At 38.5% G+C, this 25,782-nt stretch overlaps 3 protein-coding genes across 4 annotated transcripts; 2 read left to right on the top strand and 1 right to left on the bottom strand.

Moving 5' to 3' along the window:
- Window positions 1-804: 804 nt before the first annotated feature.
- LOC111811512 (Octicosapeptide/Phox/Bem1p family protein) lies at window positions 805-2,659 on the bottom strand. The gene has a single exon (XM_023698399.2). The coding sequence runs from the start codon at window positions 2,512-2,514 to the stop codon at window positions 1,063-1,065; it is 1,452 nt and encodes a 483-aa protein (XP_023554167.2). The 5' UTR covers window positions 2,515-2,659; the 3' UTR covers window positions 805-1,062.
- A 7,430-nt stretch (window positions 2,660-10,089) lies between these two features.
- On the top strand, window positions 10,090-20,140 carry FAAH (fatty acid amide hydrolase). The gene is given in 21 exon segments (XM_023698896.2): window positions 10,090-10,559; window positions 10,661-10,770; window positions 10,848-10,908; window positions 12,359-12,549; window positions 12,636-12,765; window positions 12,851-12,928; window positions 13,003-13,150; window positions 13,800-13,912; window positions 14,075-14,150; window positions 14,444-14,515; window positions 15,605-15,656; window positions 15,942-16,022; window positions 16,109-16,192; window positions 16,279-16,382; window positions 16,459-16,551; window positions 17,032-17,100; window positions 18,487-18,507; window positions 18,509-18,549; window positions 19,375-19,436; window positions 19,542-19,637; window positions 19,844-20,140. Coding segments are annotated over 21 exon segments (1,818 nt in total). The 5' UTR covers window positions 10,090-10,480; the 3' UTR covers window positions 19,901-20,140.
- An 855-nt stretch (window positions 20,141-20,995) lies between these two features.
- On the top strand, window positions 20,996-25,316 carry TBL12 (trichome birefringence-like protein (DUF828)). 2 transcript variants are annotated; one of them, XM_023698248.2, is made up of 4 exons: window positions 20,996-21,591; window positions 22,944-23,081; window positions 24,451-24,700; window positions 24,784-24,954. In XM_023698248.2, the coding sequence occupies exons 1-4, from the start codon at window positions 21,059-21,061 to the stop codon at window positions 24,814-24,816; spliced, it is 954 nt and encodes a 317-aa protein (XP_023554016.2). In that variant the 5' UTR covers window positions 20,996-21,058; the 3' UTR covers window positions 24,817-24,954. The 2 variants fall into 2 exon arrangements, with proteins under 2 accessions (XP_023554016.2, XP_023554015.2); XM_023698247.2 differs by having other exon boundaries at window positions 20,997-21,591; window positions 24,780-25,316.
- The last annotated feature ends 466 nt before the right edge of the window (window positions 25,317-25,782 follow it).

Genomic DNA, 25,782 nt, shown 5'->3' on the forward strand with positions numbered 1-25,782 from the left:
TTAAGAGACTTAAATCAATCACCTATTTACTCGAGTGTTCGGACCAATTTGCATGTACCAAGTTGGTCGTACGCACTCGGAATTAGGTTTGGGCGAGTGGGTGATGTCAGGCTGGCTGCAAAACAAAACAAAGACACCGTCCAAATCCAAACAGACAGGCTAGGCTTGGTAATTGGGGAGGATTCTCTATCTGGGTTTCCAACAAATTTCCTTGGTTACACCATACATGGCATCTTCCCAACTTCACCCAAAAAATGATACTCTCAAAAGTAAAAAACCTATGGAATCAGTTCTGTTGTTATCATGCACTCACATAAACTCAATATTTTCAGCCAGAATAACTTTCTCACGCAGTATAATCAAGACCCGAATCTCAATACTTCTTAAAAAAATATCGAAGAAAGAAAGAGATTTGAATCTACAACTTATAACTTCAAGACGTATTCTAAGTTAAAGCTAATTTGAAATGGTGCCGATGAACAAATGAGAACTACTTTTAAGTTAAAAGGCTAAACACCATGCACAAAAAAGATCTTTCCTAAACATTTTCAAAATCTACTTAAAGTTGGATGAAAATTGAGACATGGAATCCATGTGACAATAATAAGTGGGTCCCTGTTTTTGTTCTAAATGACTGTCACATCGTTCTAAGTCTCAATTCTTGACCAACATTCTAATGGATTTCCACGTGCAAATAGGTTTGAAGCTCTTACGAAAGGATAAGATCAAACGAATATGAATGGTTTTGAAACATGGGCAAAGTCACAAATATTTTTACCAGAAGAATAGACAAGAAAAAAGTGAAAAAGTGAAAGAGAAAATGGTTTTATAACCTCTAAAATGTTGTATACAGACCCAGATAGATGGATGATCATAGCACATGATAACATAAACAAACATAATTATGTTTTTTTTTTTTTTTTTTTTTTTTATCACAGATCGAGAAGCAAACGAGCATATAATAGCATAAGCATGTAAATTAAAGAGTCGGGATTCATATAATATAAAGAAAAATGAAAAAGAAAAGCTCAAAATTTTTATACCACATGCTGTTGTCCTTATTCAAACTGAGCCTTGTGAAATTTTTGCAATCAGTTTCCCATCCTGTCCCACTGGTCCTGTTCTAATATCGCCGCTCATCGGCGCCGACACCCCCTGGTATGGCGGCGTTGGAGGCGATGCTACCATGGCGGCTCCACCGGCTGTGTAGTATACTTGTCTCCCGGTGGTGCTGTCGTAGGCCACCTGTGTGTAAGGCCCTGAATCTGCTGCAAGAGTTATACCGCCTCCGGGATAGGCGGCGACCTTCGGAGGTTGTTGCGGCAGAGACGGCGATGATGTGGGCGGATAAGATGGTTGTGGAGGTTGTACAACATTGTAGACCGGTTGCTCACGGTACACATCTGAGGCCATACGCTGTACAGCGTAGTAGCCTTGATTGGGCGGGGGAGCGTTAACTTGTCTCACCATCGGATGTTGGGGCGAGTGATAGACCGCACCGGGAGCGTGGATCATGTAGACAGGCGGTTGGTCTTGTCCACCGGGTGTGGCCGTCATCGTCGCCGGGAAACCTCCGCTGGAAACCTGCTTCTCCGACCAATATCCAGCCGGTGGCTGCAAGGTCGGTTGTGCGCTCGGTGGTGGAGTCTTCTCCACCATCTTCTGCGCGTAGAAATCGCCGCCGTAACCTCCCATAAGATTATGCTCTTCAGGTTTCCTCCGATACGCCGCGGCTTGCTCCTGTTCGCTAATATGCAACCTCTGTAATTCCTGCAAATGACGCTGAATCTCGGCCGGATGAACCCCAGGATCCGATACAGCGATCCGATCTCCCGGAACAGGTCGAGCAGCAGATTCCATCGGCGGAGCGACCGGCTCAGGCAGCGGATCGTGCAATTTGAGCGCCACAGGTGGAGGAGGAGACGCGATTCCGCCCTTGTCCAAACCAAACAGAAAATCCACCTTATTCGGAACAGATTGCTTAGGCACATCACCTCCATGGGTAGAACCAGAACTCAAAACCTCCACAAATCGATCCCGATCCGATCTACCTCCCTCAGACCCAAAGCTAGGGCTCTGATTAGCCGGAAAGAGGAAAAGCCGCATCCGAGCGGGCTTTCCAGGAGCGCGATAGAGGCGATCGTACTCGTGCATCATATGCTCGAGATCATCATCATTGGTAACCGAAATCAGCGCGTCAAGATCCTCGCCAGGGAGCTGGTACTTGAAGGTAACGTCAGTATCACAGAGCGAAGAAAGCTTAGCAAGCATGGAAGCAAACTTAACAGAACGGTCGACGGCAAAGATCTTAGTCTCGCCACCGACGTAGGAGAGGAGATTATCATGAGGACGTGGATGGATCTTTCCGCCATAGCTACACATGAACTTGACCTTGTAGTTCTGGTTCTGGAGCTGGGCGTCGTCCCATGGAGGAGGGTTTTCGAAATCAATCTCGCGGGAGCGTGGGGAGGAGTCGCCGGACTCAGCATAGGAATTGTAAGCGTAATTGTCCATGGCGGAGGAGATGAAATCTTCAGCCGGAGCGGAGAGGTTTCATCCGATTGGGGGAATTTATTCTCAGAGGTTTCTGAGGATTTCTTGATGGAAATGGAAATGGAAACAGAGATAGGGAGTGACACACACTCTCTCTCTCTCTCTCTCTCTCTCTCTATTGCTTTCGTTTTCGTTTCGGACAGGTGGTGGGTTGGAGTTCGCTTTCTTTAGCGGTTTTATATATATAGTCGTAATTATCCACTCGTCAATTAATTATCATTTCAAAGATCGATAATTTAAATTTATTATAAATTGTTATAAACATTTATTAACCGTTTAATTATTCTTATACTAAACAGTTAAGGATGAAATGTCTCAAAATGTATTATATATTATAGGGGATATGACTAGTTATCAACTTCTCCCCTATAACACCAATTTTAATTTCTCAAATCTTGCTCTCAAAGTCTCTTTGCTCCGTTTTTTAAAACCTTCTCCTTGAGCCGGGGTTAGAGGCTCGAGCATATGTTGCTTGGTTGTAGGCGACGCGAAAACGAATAGACTTAACTCACTTGTGTGCTGAGAAGTGAGTGCTGCACTATCGCAAGTAAGCTGCCATCAAAAGTGCGATTGTGACAACCAACTTCTCACCCCACTCATAGTAAATTATATATATGTTTATTGCGAGGAGTATAATCTCTATGAATTCCTTGAGGAGAGTCTCGCTCCAATTCCTGCAAGAATAAATGGAGAATTTCGCGGAGATAAGGATTTGATAACAAGGGTGGAGACGGGGATTAATTTCTCGTGGAGAATCCCGCCCCAATCCCCATGAGAATTTTGCAAAGATGGGTTCGAGAACAGGAGGGACAGAGATTAATTCCTTGTGGAGAATTTTGCCCCAATCCCTACGAGAATAAATGGATAATTTCACAGAGATGGGAATTTGATAACAGGGGCAGAGACAGAGATTAATTTATCGTGGAGAATCCCGCTCCACCCATAAGAATAAATGGAGAATTTCACAAAGATGATGGTTCGATAATAGGAGCAGGGACAGAGATTAATTCCTCATCGAGAATCTCGCGCCCAATCCCTACAAGACTAAATGGAGAATTTCGCAAATATGAGGATTTGATAACAGGGCGGGGACAAGGATTAATTCCTCATGGAGAATTCCGCCTCAGTCCCCGTAAAAATTAATCGATCAATTGTACATCAATTTAACCTTTAAGTTCGTGTATATATATATATATATATATATATATATATTTCTATTTTTTAATTTAATAATGACAGATAAAAAATCGAACCATCGACATTTGAGACGATAATTAATATGCCTTATCCAATTAGATATATTTGAAAATGGACCCGAGAGTCATCTATTATATATATATATATATATATATATATATATTTTTTCTATTTTTTAATTTAATAATGACAGATAAAAAATCGAACCATCGACATTTGAGACGATAATTAATATGCCTTATCCAATCAGATATATTTAAAAATGGACCCGAGTATCATAACATTTGGACCATTTCATGTGGAATACTTTATTTCTATTTTGTTTTACTCACTTTATACCAATCTTCTTTTTAAAATATATTATAAACATTTATGAAGAAAAAAATTGGTATATGATTGATATTTTCTTTTTGGTATTATGTATATCAACGATTCGTTTTATTACGTATATAGTATATGATTGGTCGACACTCGAGTATGTTAAGTGACTTTTTAAATTTTTTTTGTAAAGAATAGATAAAAACATGTTAACTGAACCGAGACCAATTTGAACGAGAGTGGTTCTAAGGATACGATAACTAAAAAAAACTTTAGAAAATGAAATTTATTACTTATATCAATAACGTGCACCTTCCTGTATCCCCTACACGATAGTTTTATGCAGTAAGCCGTTGTCGTTGTCTTTGGCTTACATTCCCATATAACACCAATTTCAATTTCTTACAACTTTCTTCTTGAACCGGGGCTAGAGGCTCGAGCATACGTCGCTTGGCCGTAGGCGACAGCAAAAACAAATAAGCTTAACTCGCTTGTTACTGGAAAAATGATTTATTCGTGGAGTAGGTGGAATTTAGGCCACGTGGCATTTATTGATGAGTGCAAGATATAACGGGAACCAGCCGATAAGATCACTCAAAATTGACAACAAATTAAATAATTTTAATAAATAAATTATCCTTTTTTATTATTTAAATTAGAAATTGATTTATATTTTCAAGTGTATCCTTAATAATAATAATAAAAAAAATTATAATCATTCCTTTGAAAATTGAGGATTTATTTGTAATGAAAAAATATTATTCCTTATAAGATTAATAAAAGAAATTAAAGGTAATAAAGAATATCATTAAGATATTTTGGTAATATAACATATCGACATTCATATCATGTGTTCTTTAATGATATATTTGACTTTTGACTTTTTTCTCCAAGTATTGTTACTTTTACAAAAATTGAAAAGTCATTGCTACTTTTACTTAATAATTATCCGAGAAAATAAAAGTAGCAGTATAGAAGATAATCGTGAACTTTATTTTTCGTTTCAATAATATTATTTAATTTTCAAATATTGCAATAATACTTTTAAACTTTCAAAAGTGATGAAAAAAAAATTGTACCTTGTTTTAATATTATTTAAGGGTGTTTATGGAAGTACAAATAATCTAAAAAACTCGATCAACCCAATCAGTACAGTTTATGACTATAAATTTATTTGGTTTGGATTCAGTTCAAATAAATGTTTTATTTTTATTAATTTATTTTAATAAATTATACGAACTAATCCAACTAAAAAATATATATATATATATATATATATATATATATATATATATATATATATATATATATATATATATATATATATATATATTTTGTTACAATTTAAACCATTAATTAGGTGGGTGCGCGCGCGTATATATATATATATATTTTTTTTTGTTACAATTTAAACCATTAATTGGGTGCGCGTATATATATATATATATATACATATATATATATTTTTAAACCATTAATTGGGTGTGTGCGCGTATATATATATATATTTTGTTACAATTTAAACCATTAATTGGGTGTGTGCGCGTATATATATATATATATATATATATATATATATATATATATATATATATATATATATATATATATATTTTGTTACAATTTAAACCATTAATTGGGTGTGTGTGCGCGAGTGTATATATATATATTTTTTTTTGTTACAATTTAAACCATTAATTGGGTGTGTGCGCGTATATATATATACGCCATTAATTGGGTGTGTGCGCGTATATATATATACGCCATTAATTGGGTGTGTGCGCGTATATATATATATATATATATTGTTACAATTTAAACTATTAATTGGGTGTGTGTACGCGTGTATATATATATATATTTTGTTACAATTTAAACCATTAATTGGGTGTGTGTGCGCGTGTATATATATATATATATATATATTTTTTGTTACAATTTAAACCATTAATTGGGTGTGTGCGCGGGTGTATGTATATATATATATATATATATATATATATATATATATATATGTATGTATGTATAAAGGTACGTGTTGTATTTGTAAATAAAGGCGAATTTAAAAATGTAATATTAACAATTAAATATATATATATATATATAAAGGTACGTGTTGTATTTGTAAATAAAGGGATGGAGAGGGGTAAAAGTGGAAAGTGGGTTAACGCGTGAGATCCGGCGTGAAGGAGATAAAGCAATTTGGGGGATCTCCTGGAGCGTGAAGAGGAAGAAAATGACAAAAAAGGGGCTCCCCATGGGGCCCACGTTAGAGTAGTTGGAAAATAATAATAATAAATAAATAAATAAATAAATAAAACCAAAAAGTCTTTCTTTCCCTATAAAATGATTGAAAAGAAGGAATCCAATTCTTCCACATTATTATTTTTAATTAAAAAAAAAAAAAAAAAAAAAGTATTTGAAGTCTATTCATAATTCAACCCTTATTCTTCTAAGTCTTTTCCCACATAGAATTAGTAGGTCTTTATGCTCCGTCCTTCCTCCGATACCTCCCGTTCATTCGGTTGAATTCTTACTACTGAAGCCACCAGATGAATTGTCGAGTAGATATATCAGACTTTGGCTATTCTTTATCTGATATTGCCACAAACAAATGGCATTTAGCAACCTATCAGTAGAGTGGTCATTATATTTCTGTCATTTTTTTAGGAAATGTATAAATAGACTTTGATTCAGTGTTCGTGTAACAACTCAAACTCACTACTAGTAGATACTGTTTATTAGGGAGAGGCTTTTACACCATTGTAAGGAACGTTTTGTTCCTCTCTCCAACCGATGTGAGATCTCACAATACTTTCGTAAGGCATATCTGACACTGACGAAACGTTTACTGTAAGGTCATGGGAACATCATAAGCCTACGTCATAAGCTAGTATACCGAATCTATAAGTCTAGAGCTCTGATACCAACTGTAACAATCATATTTTTCTACTAAAATTGAGTCGCTACGACATGCATGACATAACTATAAAGTGCAAATACTTTATGTAAAATAGTTCATAAATGATGTCAAGAACTTAAACCGTTTAAAAATAAAAATCGGTTGAAGAAGGGAACGAAACATTCCGTATAAGGGTGTGGAAATCTCTCCCTAACGGACGCGTTTTAAAACCTTGAGAAAAATCCCGAAAGTAAAAACTCAAAATGGATAATATCTACTAACAGTGGACTTGGACTGTTATACTCCGTATCAAACTCTAAAAAGTGGTTGGTTTTCTCGAAATTTATGTTCTCGTCCTTATCCCTTTTGAAATAGTTTCCATCGATAATTCATGCCCCTCGAGATATATCTATATATATATATATATAAAGATTGGAATTTAATATTTAATCTTGTGGGCAAGTTTCATGTTACAAGTTTATGGATGTTGACCTTTTTATTTAATAGCTTATGAAGTATTGGTGGGGTTTTTCATTTGAATCCTAGGGTGGAACCATTAATCAACTTGCCCATAAAGTCATTACTAATTATTTAATTAGGTTCGATTATTGACTTAGTAATAGAAATCGACAGCTCTTTTTTAAAAAAAGATTAAAAATTTAGGTTAGTTTTGACTCGTATGTTTTAAATTAGGTTGAGATTGACTTGAACACGTAAAAAGATAAACACTCATAAAATACAAGTCAGTAAATGAGTCTAAGACATTGATGTTAATTAACCGGAGATTATCAATTAGATAAATCCAATGAAAGTAGGTAGAACGAAAAAACGCTTGGTACCTGGATTTGAAATTTTGATTTAGTATACAACCTCGACATTCCTTCACAACTCCTACGACCGAGTCATGCTACGTACTTGTTTTAAACTGCTTCTAAGAGTGAAGATTATCTTCATAGATGTTTTGTTCCTACCGAAAATCCTCTCGATTTTAGGATTTCTTTAGATAATAATTTCTCTCTATAAATCGGTTGATTCTTAATATTAACATTTTAGAGAATGATTATATGTGACTCGATCTTAATGCTACGTGAGTTATGAACTTCTATCTGCGGGAGTTTGTTATTTGATTTGCAGTCAATTCAATATGCATACCATTTTGAGTACTGAGACCAAATAGAGAGCTGGAAACATAATTTCATAAGATGGAATTCACCGCTTCCCATATAAAGTAAACGAACACATAATTTAAATGTTAAATTTAAAGATTTGAACAATAGGGTCTCACCTTCTCATTGTTCATCAGAGAATCAACGACACTTAAAGCGTAAGATATAATTACAGGGGTAAAATTGACTTTTGACTTAATAATTACGAATAACTTTTGAAAATTAACTTACTTGTAATGATTATATCAATAGATATAACTTGTCCTATCTTAAGACGACAACTCCACTCTAAGTTCATAAAAAATTAATTAATTAAAGAGTAATTTTGTATCATTTTAAGCTTATAATATTTATGAGTTGATTATAACATTAAAATGACCCATTTAATTAAAATAAAAAATTAAGTATTTAAAATAATAATTATATTAGAAATATGATATACCAAAGATAAAAATATATTTAATTTAAAGTGTTTAAATCAATATTTATATACAAAAAAGAAAAAAAAATTTAAAACATTTAAATTAATATTTAATATATTAAATATATTGATTACAGAGCTCGTAAAATTATATTTATTTTATTTAATACGTTAAATATTAAAATAATTAATATATTTACCTATTAAATAAAAATATATGATTTAAATGAGTTAAATAAATATTTATATACTTTATAATATTTAAGTCTAACTTAAATATGATATTATAATATATTATCCCTTTAGTAAATATTTTTTACCGAGTAAAAAAAAAAAAAAAACATTTCATCTCAGGTGAATTTTAGAATTTTGATCTCCAAACCAATAATTGGGGTTGAAAAAAGAAAAAAAATAAAAAATTAATTAGTCAAGCAAAGTAGCTTACCTATTCCAACTACTTTCATATCTCATTTAATTGCATTAAATATGTAGCTTTTAGTGGTAATATTTAATGTCCTATAAATATTGTTTTATATGTGCAATTAATATATATATTATAGTTAGAGATGGAGATTTTTTTTTTTTTTTTTTTTGCCATTATATATAAAAGTGGAGCGGAGCTGGCGAGATTGGGGATGGAGATGGAGATAGAGATGGAGATGTCCACAAGACGAAGCGGGATGGGACGGGTGAGATTAGAGATGGAAATGGGAATGGAGATAGAGATTTCCACGGGCGAGGCGATGACGGAGAAGTCCATGTGTGCCACCTATTTCATTTCCCATCCCCACAAAAATTTCTGTTAGATGATGAAAGTCCCACAGCAGCTAATTTAGGGGATGATCATGGATTTATAAGTGATGAATACTAACTCCATTGGTATGAGGCCTTTTGGGAAGCTCAAAGCAAGGCCACGAGAGCTTATGCTCAAAGTGGACAATATCATATCATTGTGGAGAGTCGTGTTCGTCTAACAATTTGCATTAACACGGTTTACCTTCGTAAAAAAAAATAAAAAAAACCGGACAAAAATACACCTAATTGTACATACATTCGATATTTGAGGAGTTACCAATCTATTGGCACGACTAAGTTTAGGGCATGGCTCTGATACCATGTTAGACGAACACGACTCTCCACCATGGTATGAGTCCACTTTGAGTATAAGCTTTTATGGCTTTCCTTTGGGCTCCTCAAAAGCCTCATAACAATAGAGTTAGTATTCCTCACTTGGGTTTCCCTAAATTAGCGGATGTGGGACTTCCATCATCCAACAAAGATAAGGAACATAATCTCGTCTCCAATCCCATTTATCCAAGGAAAAAAAAAGTTCCACAGTCTCTCCCCATTTCCCGTTTAAATGAGAAATCCCCTCTATGTTCAGGGCGAGTCACTGTAGGCTCGAACTCCACAGGTAAATTGGATATCTCTAGATGGAGATAGAGAAGGTAATCTCCGCCCCCATTTTTTCGAAAACTAAAAAGCAATCTCTACCTTTCTACAACTATGAACATTGGAATGAGTGTGGCTGAAGATCAAAGCACAAAAGTGAAAAGCTTTTTGAATTTCTCCTTTTTCCCGTCTCTAAAATACATTTTTTATTCCGTCACTACCCAAATCATATAAACGTTCATAATTCAATTCCATTCAATACTAACTGACCCACAAAATTCACCCCCTTCGACCCTCTTCTTGTACGATTGGACTTAGCGAGGAATTTGGGCGGCAAATAATCCTATACTCAATACCCATATGCTCCCTGGCGACGGCTCAATCGTCTCTTCCCTACTTCGAATTCATCGCCTTCAAATTAACCCTTCAATCGTTCGTTATTCTCGTATTTCCAGAGCTTAATCCCTTCAATTTCGTGTCATTCTCTGTCTTCCCCTTCTTTTTTCAACGAAGATCAAAAGCCCCATTGAAATGGGGAAGAAGCGAGTGATGGTACCGGTTGAGAAACTCGATTTATCGGCGGTCAAATACGAGAAAGAGGTCATTCAAGGTTATCTTCTAAAACCCCTGTTTGTTCATTGGATGATTTCTAGGGTAGAAATGGGTAGCAATTTGATTTTGATTTTGGTTTTGGTTTTGATTTGGTAGCAGCTCCTCATTTGGCTGGGTTTCTTTTCAAGCTTTTTGTTGGGATCCTTGAAATGCCGGTTATTGGTTCTTTTGTGGTCTCCATGTTAAAGAAGCAGAATAAAATTGAGGAGGTCTTTTGAGTTTTTAGTTCCTTTTGTCTTCATTTTGTTTGATCATTGAAATTTCTTTGTGTTCTTGTCAATGGCAGCTGCTGTTGAATACAGTGATACCAGAGGCACCTATGTTTAAGCCCGAATTTCCTCCTCAAGGTTCTTTGTTTTTGTTGAATGATACCGTTCTAGTTAGTTGCTTAATCATTCGTGATATGAACAAGACATCAATCATGCAATATAAACTTTAAAGAAAATGGGAAGAAAATGTTTCGAAATTATCGAAAAATGTTTCAATTCATGCTACATTGAAGAAGAATCAAGTTTCATTGTTATTAATTTTGGGTGGATCATAATTTAGAGTTATAGTGATTAATTATGGCCCTAAAGTATACATCGTGGCTAATTATGGTCATAAAATATAGATAACTCTTGGAATGCTTCATCGAAGGTTAAGAGTTTTTATTATTTTGATGCTATATATAGTCATGTATGTTATCTTTGTAAAACAGACTGGAAAGTGTAGTAAAAGGAGCATTTCTGCTTTCCTTTAGCCAATGGCTAAGTTTCTTTGCAATTATATGTAGTTTAGGTTGCATGTAGAATCATTCAAGCTTGACTTGATCAACCTTGCTTGTGGAGTGATTCGAATCTCAAACAAGTATTCTTGCCTTGAGATATTTGATTAATAAGGTAATCTGAATCTTACTTCCCTTGTAGTGATATATCATTAAATGATAAGGAATCTGTAACGGCCTAAACCCACCACTAGCTGATATTGTCCTATTTGGGATTTCCCTTTCGGGCTTTCCCTCAAGGTTTCTAAAACGCATCTGCTAGGAAAAGGTTTCCTCCCCAACCAACGTGGAATCTCACAATTCACCCCCCTTCAGGGTCCAGCGTCCTCGCTGACACTTGTTCCTTTCTCCAATCGATGTGGGGCCCCCCACCAAAATCCACCCCCCTTCGGGGCCCAGCGTCCTTATTGACACACGGCCTCGTGTCTGCCCCCCTTCGGGGAACAACCTCCTCGCTGGCACATCATCTGGTGTTTGGCTTTGATACCATTTGTAACGGCCCAGGCCCACTGCTAGCAGATATTGTCCTCTTTGGGCTTTCCCTTTTAGGCTTTCTCTCAAGGTTTTTAAAACGCATCTGTTGGAAAAAGGTTTCCACACCCTTATAAAGGGCGTTTCATTCTCCTCCCCAACGGATATGGAATCTCACAGAATTACTACAAGGAAAGTAAGATTCGGCTTGTTCATCGATCTTTCAGCAATTATTTTGGTGTCGTTCTTCGAATTGCTTGGTTAGGATTATGAATGGAACCACTATTGATACTATCTAAGTGCAATGGATTTTGATTTAGTTGCCAATGTGAGCCTAGCTTAGCAGTTCAGACACTACTTCCTTCTCTCGAGGTATTTTAACGTTTTGGGTAGTCGAAATGGTGAAAATTTTACGTATGCTGGGATAGAAAATGGAAAAATAGTCATAATTTAACTATGCCTTTTCATATGATCAACTAATTGAACAACCAAGATGCTTCCAAATAATGTATGATCCTCTTAGTACTGAAATGCCCAATATATATCTTATGAACTTTTAGAAGAAGAGCCTGTTGTATCGACCCTCGATGAAGATGGGAAACCCGAAGACCGAGTAGACAAAGCTTTGAAGTGTCTTCCACATTATGATCCCATTGATCGTGTTAAGAGTGACCCATCTTCACCATTCAGATATTGGAAAATTCGTGACTATGCACATGCGTATCGGTCAAGGCATACGACCCCTTCCATGGTATTCGATAACTAGCTTCTAGATGCCCGGACCTCGTTTATTTGTGGTTAACTAACTAAAGTTTTTCCATTATGACATTGTAATAGGTCGCGGAACACATAATTTCAATTATACAGGAGTTCAATCACAGAAAACCAGCAGCACCTTTATTGATTTCTTTTGATCCTGAGGAAGTCATGAAGCAAGCAGCTGCTTCTACACAGAGGTTTGAGGAAGGTATTGGCCCATTTTTCATATCTCCTTTGCATATTGATAAGTTGCAATAATTGCTGATTTTCTTTGATTTTCTTTGGTTGTTTAGGGAATCCATTGTCTATCTTGGATGGGATATTTATAGCAATCAAGGATGATATAGACTGTTACCCACATCCAACTAAAGGTTAACAATCTTGGGAAGAGCTAAGGGTTTTCCGTGAAGTCGTATAGATTAAGGTTTTCATTTTATACTTACAGGTGCATCGACATGGATGCATGAGGTCCGCTCTGTGGAAAAGGATGCAGATTCTGTTTCGAGGTTACGTAGATGTGGTGTAATATTTGTAGGGAAAGCAAATATGCACGAGTTGGGTATGGGTACAACTGGAAATAATCCAAATTATGGGTACGCGTCGCTCATCACTAACTTGATAACATTAATTGTAACGGCCCACACCCGCCGCTAGCAGATATTGTCCTATTTGGGTTTTCCCTTTCGGGCTTCCCCTCAAGATTTTAAAACGCGTCTGCTAGGGAGAGGTTTCCACACCCTTATAAAGTGTGTTTTGTTCTCCTCCAAACCAATGTGGGACCGTACAATCTACCCCTCTTTGGGGCCCAGCGTCCTCGCTGGCACTCGTTCTATTCTCTAATTGATGTGGGACCCCCACAATCCACCCCCTTTGGGGCCCAGCGTCCTTGCTGGCACACCGCCTCGTGTCCACCCCCCTTTGGGACTCAGCCTCCTCGCAGGCTCCTCGCTCAGTGTTTGACTTTGATACCATTTGTAATGACTCAATCCCACTGCTAGCAGATGTTGTCCTCTTTGGGCTTTCCCTTTCGGGCTTTTCCTCAAGGTTTTAAAACGCGTCTGCTGTGGAGAGGTTTCCACACCCTTATAAAGGGTGTTTTGTTCTCCTCCCCAACCAATGTGGAATCTTACATTAGTGCTGTATAATCTGAGAATTGGAGGTTGCATTTTTGACTGTATGATTGGAAATCGTCCAGTCGTTGATTATCAAATGTTAAGCCTTATGATTTCATTGGGTGTGCAGAACAACAAGAAATCCTCATGCACCTGATAGGTACACAGGTGGGTCATCCTCAGGTCCTGCAGCCATTGTTGCTTCTGGTATTTGTTCTGCTGCACTTGGAACAGATGGTGGAGGTAGCGAAACATACTTCTTTTAGATTCCGTGTTCTTGATTCTCCGTATTTTATTTTGTAATGTCGCAAGGACGTTTCGTTTCAACGAAAAGTTTTATTTTCTTCCAGCAAATCATTTGCTATTAGTTCAGTGTAAAAATTTTAAGATAATGTATAATGGCAGGTTCGGTTCGTATTCCTTCCTCCCTTTGTGGTGTCGTGGGCTTAAAAACAACGTATGGCAGGACGAGTATTAAAGGGTACGCCCTTCAACTAATATACTTGAATATAGGGATGAAGATTACAAGTTCCTCTTATATTTCTAAACAAAGTCCAGGACATTGTAACACGTGAAGTACGGCTTTATAAGCTATAGAATTTAGAGTTTTTTATTGAGTAGGTTCTTGCAATGTACCTCGCAAATGGTACGAGTTCTGAACTTCGATTATTAGGAACGATTGGAGTTGAGGGTATCTTAGTTATGCTTTCTTTTCCCCCCCTTATTTATTTATGAAAAACAATGGATCTCTGATGCTTAACTTTTTCTTTGTAGTTCACTATGTGATAGTGGGACTGTCGAGATTATTGGACCGATAGCGTCGTCGGTGGAAGATATCATGCTAGTGTAAGTGATTCACATTGGGTGCCACCATATGTTGTGGCTCACTGGTCTAGTATACGCATCTTCATGCCATGGTTGACATTTTGATCACTTTGCATTACTTACCGATTACAATAAAAGAATTCCCTGCGAGGAACCTAATCTCCGCAAAAATAAAAGGGAATTTTGCAGAGATGGGGATTGAAATAGGTTGTGAGATCCCACATCGGTTGGGGACGAGAATGAAACACCCTTTATAAGAGTGTGGAAACCTCCCCCTAGCAGACGCGTTTTAAAAACCTTGAGGGAAAGCCCAAAGAGGACAATATCTGCTAGCGGTGGACTTAGGTCATTACAGTTGGTATCAAAGCTAGACACCGGGCGATGTGCCAGTGAGGAGGCTGTTTCCTGAAGGGGTGTGGATTTGGTGGGGGTCCCACATCGATTGGAGAAAGGAATGAGTGTCAGCGAGGACGTTGAGCCCTGAGGGGGGGAGGGGGGGGGGGGTGGATTGTGAGATCCCACATCGTTGGGGGAGGAGAACGAAACACCCTTTATAAGGGTGTGGAAACCTCTCCCTAGCAGACGCATTTTAAAAACCTTGAGGGAAAGCCCGAAAGGGAAAGCCCAAAGAGGACAATATCTGCTAGCGGTGAGCTTAGGTCGTTACATAAGTAGCAAGGACGGAGATGTGGAAGGTTTCCTCGTCTCCGCCCCTCCTCATAGACATCTCTAAGAAGATTGCGCTCCTTCACCTATCGGTAAAGTTGCTTCGTTGATGTCATTTCCTGTCATGTCTTCGATTTGCTCCGGTGACATAATATGCATGCATAAGTAGGGTAAGGCAGAATCGTTAGGGGTGGGACGGCCGGGTCTTTCTTGTTCTATTCCCTGCACCGAGTTGGTGGCTTACTAGGCTTTTTCCTATATTGAACCTTCAATGGCTACTCTATGACATATTTACACTCATTGTCACCATTACTTTCTTTAATTGCCGGTGCTGCATGCTTCTAATCTTCACAATCATACATGAATCTTTTGATTTTGAACATATGCTGACATGTTGGTTGATTCAGAACACTGGTTACTGTCTTCCCTTTTATTTCTTATCAGGTATGCAGCAATTTTGGGCTCCACTCCTGAGGATAAAATCAGCTTGAAACCAGTAAGGTTATAGGCTTGTTGTTTTTATAGTTTTAAGATGAGAACTGTCTTGTGAGATCTCACATCGGTTAGGTTGGAGAACGAAACACCCTTTATAAAGGTGTAGAAACCTCTCCCTAGCAGACGCGTTTTAAAAACCTTGAGGAGAAGCCTGAAAGGGAAAGCCCAAAGAGGACAATATCTGCTAGTGGTGGGCCTGAGCCGTTACATGTCTATTAAGACGAGATGATCTACTTTTCTTCCATATATAAATCTACAACTTAATCATCATTATGCACATTTCTAGGCCCCGCCTTGCTTGCCAATTCTATCATCACATGATAATTTGAATATTTTGGGATCACTACGACTCGGAAAGTACTCGCCGGTAACTTATTTTCTTGTGATCTGGTTGGTTATGTTCGATCGTTCTATGTATGATGTTTTATGGAGCATTTCACTCTTTTCTTGCAGTGGTTTAATGACGTTTTCTCAACTGATATCTCCGAAAAGAGTGAGGACATTCTTGAATTGTTGATGAAAACTCATGGTTGCGAAGTAAGCCCATTCTTATTATTTTTTCGAGCTAATTCGTGTACTCATTGGCTTACATATTTTGTATACTTTATATTGAAATGTGCAAGATTGTAGAAGTTGTTGTGCCTGAGCTGCTTGAAATGCGCACTGCTCATCTTGTTTCCATTGGGTCTGAATTTCTTGCTTCAATGAATCCTGATTGTGAAGATGGGTATGCTACTTTGGCGTCGGAAGATTTATATCGAGATATTTTAGCTTTCACATGATGTGATATTGATTTTCTTCAGGAAAGGTAAAAGATTGACGTATGACAGTCGTACCAGTTCAGCACTATTTCGGTCGTTTACCGCATCAGATTATGTCGCTGCGCAGTGTCTTAGGTGAGCTAAACTAGGGACCAGAAAACTATTCACATCTTGAATCGTCATCCTCCACCCGAAAAGTTATATGCTATTTAAGCCGTTGTGTTGCCTTTTACTTATAGTTATATAACGTTGCTTTTAAAATCTTACTTTCAACCTCGCTTTCAAAGATCTCTCTGCCTCCTTTTTTGAAACCTTCTCCTCAAACGGGGCAGAGGCTTGAGCATACGTTTCCCGGCCGTAGGCAATGCAAATACAAATTAGCTTGACTCACTTGGTGTTGGGAGTGAGTGCCGCACAATCGTAAAGTCCGCTGCCAAGAAAAGTGCGATTGTGACAAGTGGTATCAAGTATTTTGTAGTGTTTAGCTTTCTTTATAATTATTTTACAACTATTGAAGCTTAACTCGTTCTTAGATCTTTTGAATTATCCGTGTTTTATTTCGTTATGATTCTCTATCCCGAAAAATGTGGATTATGAAGGTATATTTTGTTTTAGGCGGAGAATAATGCATCATCACATGGAAATATTCAAGAAGGTCGATGTAATCGTGACGCCTACAACTGGGTATGTTCTTCAGTCTCCACTCCTGTTAGTGAATTGAATCTGTGGAGTCTTCTTTAACCCACTTGATCATTTAGACTGATATCATCACTCATTAGATAGAAAAATAACTCGTTGATAGACAAAATGAAGGGTGGATACTCATCAACTAGGAAAAAGAGCACACTTCTGTTGTTACCGTGATATCATGTTATTGTAACCAATCCATTGAACAGTAGAATTAGTATACTCAATTGATTGTTATTAAATTGATAATTCAAGCAAGTATGAGCATTGAGAAAGCATATTGCATACCAAATAATCTCACATAATAGGTAACCGCCGAAGCCCACCGTTAGTAGATATTGTCCTCTTTAGGCTTTTCGTTTCGGGCTTCCCTTTAAGGTTTCTAAAACGCGTCTACTAGGAAGAGGTTTCCACACTCTTATAAGGACTGTTTCGTTCCCCTGTCCAACCAATGTGGGATCTCACAATCCACCCTCCTTGGGGGCCAGCGTCCTCGTTGGCACACCACCTAGTGATTGGCTCTGATACCATTTGCAATAGTCCAAGCCCACCGCTAGTAGATATTGTCCTCTTTGGGCTTTTCCCTTAAGCTTCCCTTCAAGGTTTTTAAAATGCGTCTACTAGGGAGAAGTTTCCACACCCTTATAAGGGATGTTTCGTTCCCTTATCCAACCGATGTGGGATCTCACAATCCACCCTCTTGGGGGCCCAACGTCCTCGCTGGCACACCGCCTGGTGATTGGCTTTGATACCATTTGTAACAGCCAAAACCCACCGTTATCTGATACTGTCCTCTTTGGGCTTTCCCTTTTGAGCTTCCCTTCAAGGTTTTTAAAACGTGTCTACTTGGGAGAGGTTTCCACACTCTTATAACGAATGTTTCGTTCCCCTGTCCAACCGACGTGAGATCTCACAATCCACTCCTCTTGGGGGCCCGGCGTCCTTGCTAGCACACCACCCGGTGATTGGCCCTAATACCATTTGTAACAGCCCAAGTCCACTGTTAGCAGATATTGTCCTCTTTGGGCTTTCTCTTTCGAGCTTCCCCTCAAGGTTTCTAAAACGCGTCTACTAAGGAGAAGTTCCCCACTTTATAAGAAATGTTTCGTTCCCCTCTCCAACCGACGTGGGATCTCACATATATCCCAGTTTATGATGGGGATTTTGATAAAGAATCTGCATTTGGTCTTTCAAATCAATGCTTAATGTTCTTTAGAGTCTATATATGTATTGAAAATTCTAATCAGACCATCTGCCGTTCATTGTAGAAAGATACCAAATATAATTTATCTCCCTTAGCATGGCATTGGTTGCCAGTATAGACTTTGCTTTTGAGTTATATTCGTTTTCTTTATCTAAATTATATTCCTTCAATGATAACAGGATGACTGCACCACTTATACCTCAGTGCTCATAAATATGGCGAGACAGACATGCCGGTTACAGGTTTGTGAACATTATGCAAATTATGGTTTAAGAGTTCTCTCATGACATGCTTATGAGCATTTCAAACAAATTTTTTGGCATATAATTGAATCCATTGAACTTTTTTATCACATATATATTTATATATTCTCTTTGGATACCGTGCGAAGATCAACCGAAATCTACTTTCAAGAACGGTAGTAGCAAATTTCCATGCAGAGATAATGGCCCCAGCCCACCGTTAGCTGATATTGTCCACTTTGGACTCTCTTCGGGCTCCCCTCAAAGTTTTTAAAACCGTCTGCTAGGGAGAGGTTTCCACACCCTTATAAACAATGTTTCGTTCTCCTCTCTAACTGATGTGGGATCTTTACAATCCACCACCCTTTGGGGCCTAGCGTTCTCGCTGGCACTCGTTCCCTTCTCCAAACGATGTGGGACTCCCCAATCCACTCCCCTTCAGGGCCCAGCGTCCTTGTTGGCACATTGCCTCGTGTCCACCCCCCTTTGGGGTTCAGACTTCTCGCTGGCACATTGTCCGGTGTATTGTGAGATCCCACATCGGTTGGGGGAGGAGAATGAAACATTCTTTATAAGAGTGTGAAAACTTCTCCCTTGCAGACACGTTTTAAAAACATTTAGGGTAAGCACGAAACAGAAATCTCAAAGAGGACAATATCTGCTAGTGGTGGGCTTGGGCCGTTACAACCTCTAATAAGTTGAGAATAAATCTTTACAAGGGAGAAATAGCATTACTTACCTGCAGGATGCAGCTATATGTATGCATATATCTATATCTATACATACTTTCGCTCCTATCAAATTTCATGGCTCGAATGATGTTAGGTTACCTCATGCGGTTCATCATCGCGGCCAATCTTATCGGACTCCCCGCCATATCTGTTCCAGTGAGTAGCTTCCATTCTCGAACGCTTTGTGATAATCTATGAATTCAGTTTCGTTTCCTCCGTTCGCCAATGTTAGTTCTCATTTCCGACTTGTTCGTCTTTCAGATTGGTTATGATAAACAAGGCCTCCCCATAGGCTTGCAACTGATTGGTCGTCCATGGGGTGAAGCTACAATATTACGTTTGGCTTCTGCAATAGAGGTACTGATACTGGCTTAGAATACATCTTTTATGCCCAGTTTTGTAATGTTCCTATCTCTCGTTTCTCGTTTCTCGTTTCTCGTTTTCGTGTTTCTTGTTTCTTCTTAAGAAATAAAACGAGAAACGGAAACACTACTAAACGATCAGGAGTCACGGTTTCTATTACCTCTTTTTGTCAACTGACGAACTTCTTCTGATTTTCCCAGGAATTATGCGGAAATCCGAAGAGGCCGATGTCGTTTTATGATGTTCTAAAATGTTAAAGACTAAAGGAATGATGTTCAGTTCAGTGGTTCCGACCTCTATAATCGATCGAGAAAGAAGAAATAAAACGTATTTTGTGATGTAAGGATGAATATTTGAGACCAGAAATTGTGGTTTCACTCATTCACAGGTGAACAATCAAGATTCCATTAGTTTCAAGAAGCAACAAAAGATAATGAAATTGTTAGTGATCATTTCATCCCAAATGATTGAAATCGATGAGAATTCGAGATCTAAAATATTAAAGAATTTGTTATGGAACTCTTGGAATTCGACTTAATGATCTCGTTGAAGAACAAGGGTTTATTATCCAATAACCCAAAAAATGATTAAGAATCAACTTAAGAGAGTTTAGACACAAATTTCTTTGACGATTAAGATCTAGAATAAAGAAAATGCACTTCTAAGCTCGTGATTAGATCACTCTAGAAGATAGCTTGATCAAGACTACTTGAATGATTCTAGCATCTAAATCTAAAGCTCGATTAGAATCACCTTAGAAGATAGCTCGATCAAGACTACTTGAATGACTCTAGCATCCAAATCTAAAGCTCGAATCACTCTAGAAAATAGTTTGATCAAGACTACTTGAATGACTCTAGCATCCAAATTTAAACAAACACTTTAGAAGATATTTAAACGAACACTTTAGCTTGATCACTAGTTTGATCAAGACTACTTGAATGACTCTAGCATCCAAATTTAAACAAACACTTTAGAAGATATTTAAACGAACACTTTAGCTTGATCACTACTTGAAGCATCGAAATTTAAACGAACAAACACTTATATATGCAACTTTAATTTTAATATCCAAAATCTTGGCATTAAACTCAAAATTAGTATTTTTTTTTTCTTTTCTTTTTGTTAAAATTACAATATTCAATAGCTTAAATGTAATGAAATCTAAAATTATTTAGTAAAAATTGATAGCACCAAAAAAAAAAAAAAATTGAAATATTTTTCTTGAAATTAAATGGATACATATTCATCCATCCTTCAAAAATTAATGCCCTTTCTAAAACCAAAAAGGAAATGAGAAAAAAACTAAACAACGACAGCTCTTTGTTACTGCCTCTCCTAAAATTTATAACTCGCCGGAGCAACCACTCTTTCAGTTCCTTTCTACAATTCGCCGCCATAAACGATGTTCTGCGATGCATCGTAAGCTCATCCGACCCCTCTTCCCATGGCTGATTCTTCTCCCCCTCTTGATCCTCCTTCTCTACTCCTTAACCGCGTCTCTTCGCGCACCCATTTCGCCATTTCCACGAACCAAAAAGATTTCTGCATCACCCACATGCGATCTCTTCAATGGCCAGTGGAATCGAGACCCTAATCGCAGACCCATTTATGATGAGACTTGCCCATTTCATAGAAACGCCTGGAATTGCTTGAGGAACCAGAGGGATAATATGGGTTCAATCAATTCGTGGAAATGGGTGCCCCAAACCTGTGATTTGCCGCAGATTGATCCGTTTAGATTTCTTGATCTGATGAGAAACAGGAATATAGGGTTTGTTGGTGATTCATTGAATGAGAATTTCTTGACTTCCTTTTTGTGTAGTCTTAGAGTGGCTGATTTGGGTGCAAAGAAGTGGAAGAGGAAAGGGGCTTGGAAGGGTGCTTATTTTCCAAACTTCAATGTCACTGTTGCTTATCACCGTGCTGTGTTGCTCGCCAAATACAAGTATGATTGGTAGCTTTTTTTTTTATGATCTTGCTTGCTAAACGATTGGTAGCTTTTTTTTTTTTTTTTTTGATAATCTTGCTTGCTAAACGATTGGTATCTATTGGTAGTTAAAATGTTTAGAGTTTTTTGTGGTGTAAGCTAGCTAAACGAGTAGAACTTCATGAGTATAATATGAGATCCCATGTCGGTTGGGGAGGAGAACAAAATATTATGTATAAGGGTGTGAAAACTTCTCCCTAGCAGGGGAAGCCCAAAAAGGAAAACCCAAAGAGGACAATATCTGGGTTTGGGCGTTGGTATTAGAGCCAGACCACTGGGCGATGTGCCTGCGAGGAGGCTGCATTTCGAAGGGGGTGGATTGGGGGTTCCACATCGATTGAGTGCCAGCGAGGACGTTGGGCCTCAAAGGGGGGGGGGGGGGGGGGGGGGGGGTGGATTGTGAGATCCCAAATTGGTTGGAGAGGAGAACGAAACATTTTTTATAAGAGTGGAAACCTCTCCTTAGCCAACGCGTTTTAAATACCTTGAGGGGAAGCCCGAAAGGAAAAGCCTAAAAAGGACAATATCTGCTAGCGGTGAGCTTGGGTCGTTATAGTTAGTATCAGAGCCAGACACCGGGGGATATGCCAACGAGGAGGCTGAACCCTGAAGGGGGTTGGACACGAGGCGGTGTGCCAGCAAGGACGCTAGGTCCCGAAAGGTGGATTGGAGAAGGGAATGAGTGCCAGCGAGGACGCTGGGTCTCAAAGAGGGGTGGATTGTGAGATTCCACATCGGTTGGGGAGGAGAACAAAACATTCTTTCTAAGGGTGTGGAAACCTCTCCCTAGTAGACACGTTTTAAAAACTTCGAGAGTAAGTCTGAAAGGGAAAGCCCAAAGATGACAATATCTGCTAGCGGTGGAATTGGTTTTGTGGTTGCATTTTTAGTTAAAAGAGGATATGATATCTTATCCTCTTCATTATTACTCACAACATGTTTGTTTCTATTGATCAAGTTCTTGTGTCTCTGATAAAGAAAGTTGTTGCATGGAAACCTGGCAGGGATATACTCTAACTTCAATATCTTGTCACATTTACCACTCAGTCAGTGAAGTTTATTTTTGAGCTGTCTAAAACATGTTCGTGTTTCAGGACATGTTCTGTCTTCTTTAGCAGATTACTTATGAAACTCGGATGTGGGTATAGTAATGGATCATTTGTTGAAAGACAAAAAAAGTTTCAACATTGAACGAAATAAATCTTGTCTGTCTGTGGAACCAAAACCTGACAACTATGTTTGGTTTGTTTTATCTCCTTCCTATGAATAGTTAGATTTATTCTTATGTTCTTGTTACTGAATGAACAAAGGTGGAAGCCAAAGTATTCTGCATCTGGTGACCAAAGTCAATCAGAAGGAGTGTACCGTGTCGATGTCGATATTCCTGCAGATGATTGGGCGAACATCACGAACTTCTACGACGTTCTCGTGTTCAATACTGGCCATTGGTAATTTCTTTTTCCCTCTTAAGCAATATGACAGTTAATCAACAGAATTCTTCCAATGCCTTCAATGTTTTTTCTGTTAGATACTAAGTAGTCTACTGAGTGAGTGATTATGTTGGAAGGTCGAGTAAGTTGACGGTTGTCGGGGAGGGTTATAGATAGAGGGCTAGATATGCCCTCAACCTGTGATTCACCTTAATGATATAGTTTCTTGATTCTAACCCAATCGACTGAATCTATGGAATCTAGTCGGATCTGATCGTAAAGACTAAAAGAATTGTAATTTGGTGATAATAATAACGGGGGTTGGTTTATACTCGGATGAAGTAGAAACCCATGGTCTTCAAAGTGGATAAAATGAAAATATTTAATCATTAGAGCTTACCAACGAGCGTGCAGTTGTTCTGTGAGGTCCCACATTGGTTGGAGAGGGGAACAAAGCATTCCTTATAAAGATGGATGTGGAAACCTCTCTCTAGTAGACGCGTTTTGAAATCGTGAGGCTAACGGCAACACGTAACGGGCTAAAGCGGATAATATATGCTAGTAGTGGGCTTGAGTTGTTACAAATAGTATTAGAGTCAGACACCAGGCAGTGTGCCAGCGAGGACGTTGGGCCTCCAAGGGAGTGGATTGTGAGATCCCACATTGGTTGGAGAGGGGAACGAAGCATTCCTTATTAAGGGTGTCGAATCCTCTTCCTCGTAGACGCATTTTAAAACCTTGAGGAGAAGCTCGAAAGGAAAAGCCCGATAATATCTGCTAGCGGTGGGCTTGGGCGGTTACAAATGGTATCAGAACCAGACACTGGGTGTTGTGCCAGCGAGGACGTTGGGCCTCCACAAGGGGGTGGATTGTGAGATCACACATCGGTTGAAGAGGTGAACGAAGCATTCCTTATAAGGGTGTGGAAACTTCTCCCTCATAGACGCGTTTTAAAACCTTGAAGGGAAGTTCGAAAGGGAAAGTCCAAAAAGGACAATATCTGCTAGCAGTGGGCTCGGGTTATTACAAATGATATCAGAGCCAGACATCGAGCGGTGTGCTAGCGAGGACGCTTGGTCACCAAAGGGGGTGGATTGTGAGATCCCACATCGGTTGAAGATGGAAACGAAACATTCCTTATAAGGATGTGGAAACCTCTATCTAGTAGACGCATTTTAAAACCTTGAGGGAAAGCTCGAAAGGAAAAATCCGCAGCGGGCTTTAGCTGTTACAATGTTCTTCCCCTTTGGTAGTTCATCCTTAGCAAACTTAAACCGCGTTAGAATACTAATCTAGTTCGAGTGAGCACCATGTAAACGATATAAATTGCTTTCATCTCCTGAACTACCAGTTTTATATCTCACGTGGTATAATTCTTATGTATCAGGTGGGGTTACGATAAATTTCCAAAAGAGACGCCTCTAGTTTTTTATCGTGCTGGTCGACCGATACTTCCAGCTCTCGAAATGCTGGATGGACTGAAACTTGTTCTTAAACATATGGTCTCCCACATACAAAAAGAAATTCCCAGCAAGACAATTAAGTTTTGGCGTTTACAATCCCCTAGACATTTCTATGGTGGTGAATGGAATCAAAATGGCAGCTGCTTGTTCAATGAACCCCTTCAAGAATCTCAGGTTAGCAACCATTTGAAATTTTAGCCTATCTTTTAACTTTCCTTTTCCACAAGGTGATTGAGTTATAATGCCTGGACAGCTAGACTTTTGGTTTGATCCAAGCAACAATGGGGTGAATAGAGAAGCAAGAACAATAAATCGTCTCATCAACGAGGCAGTTCGTGACACGGATATCGAGGTTCTTGATCTCACTCACATGAGCGAGTTCAGAGCAGATGCTCATCCAGCCATTTGGTTAGGAAGAAAAGATGCAGTAGCAGTTTGGGGACAAGACTGTATGCATTGGTGCTTACCAGGAGTTCCAGATACATGGGTCGATATTTTGTCCAAACTCATCAGTCATCACTCGATGATGGGATAATTGATGGTACGTATACGTAAATGTTCGAGTCAAGATGTTCGCAGATTTCCTGTGAAGATCATCAAAATGATATCTCTGGTTCTTAGAACATTTAGACATTGATGAGAAAAGAGGCATGCAATGCATAGCTAGTCTAAAACAAAGGCAGTTTTGTAGAGCCATTTTGATGGAACAGGTATGTGCTGCTTACTGTAGAGAAGTAATCTGATCCTGATGATTTTCCTACAAAATACAATGAAAAGTTTCGTTTCGTCTCGTTTCTTCCTTTATTGTACTCGTATAAAATGATTCTTACCCAACCGACTCACTTGCCTCTCTCTCCCAACGTTGGAGATGAGAACCCATGATTTGATTTGCTAGCTTGAATGCATGGATCATGCCGAGAAGAGAAGGTGAAGAAAAGACTGTCGAAACCGATTGGGGGAGGATTTTAGAGTCCATCCCCGCCTTTATTGAGACATTAGAAGGAAGAAATAGAAACGTGGGGCATCCATTGCAGCTGTGATGACACTCAATAAAGGCGGCTGATCAAATCGAGATGTTTTTAAGTTCGATCCAGCAAGTAATTCATAAGCATCAGTAAAAGTTTGCATATATAGAAGCAGATACCAACAACAATAAAGAAAGACCCACGCTAATAGAAAAAAAAAAAAAAGCATATCCGCCGTTGGATGACAACGAGAGCAGTATCGATACCACCAATAGCATCCATTCCAGTTCC

The sequence above is a fragment of the Cucurbita pepo genome, chromosome 15 (genome assembly GCF_057944985.1).
Source record: "Cucurbita pepo subsp. pepo isolate OVF chromosome 15, ASM5794498v1, whole genome shotgun sequence".
NCBI lineage: Eukaryota > Viridiplantae > Streptophyta > Magnoliopsida > Cucurbitales > Cucurbitaceae > Cucurbita > Cucurbita pepo.

Bases quoted from the DNA above. Each gene is read 5' to 3' on its own strand.
- TBL12 (XM_023698247.2), top strand. From the start codon at position 21,059: ATGCATCGTAAGCTCATCCGACCCCTCTTCCCATGGCTGATTCTTCTC. The intron at 23,082-24,450 runs GTAATTTCTTTT...CTTATGTATCAG, and splicing joins GTGTTCAATACTGGCCATTG to GTGGGGTTACGATAAATTTC. The intron at 24,701-24,779 runs GTTAGCAACCAT...ATGCCTGGACAG, and splicing joins AACCCCTTCAAGAATCTCAG to CTAGACTTTTGGTTTGATCC.
- LOC111811512 (XM_023698399.2), bottom strand. From the start codon at position 2,514: ATGGACAATTACGCTTACAATTCCTATGCTGAGTCCGGCGACTCCTCC.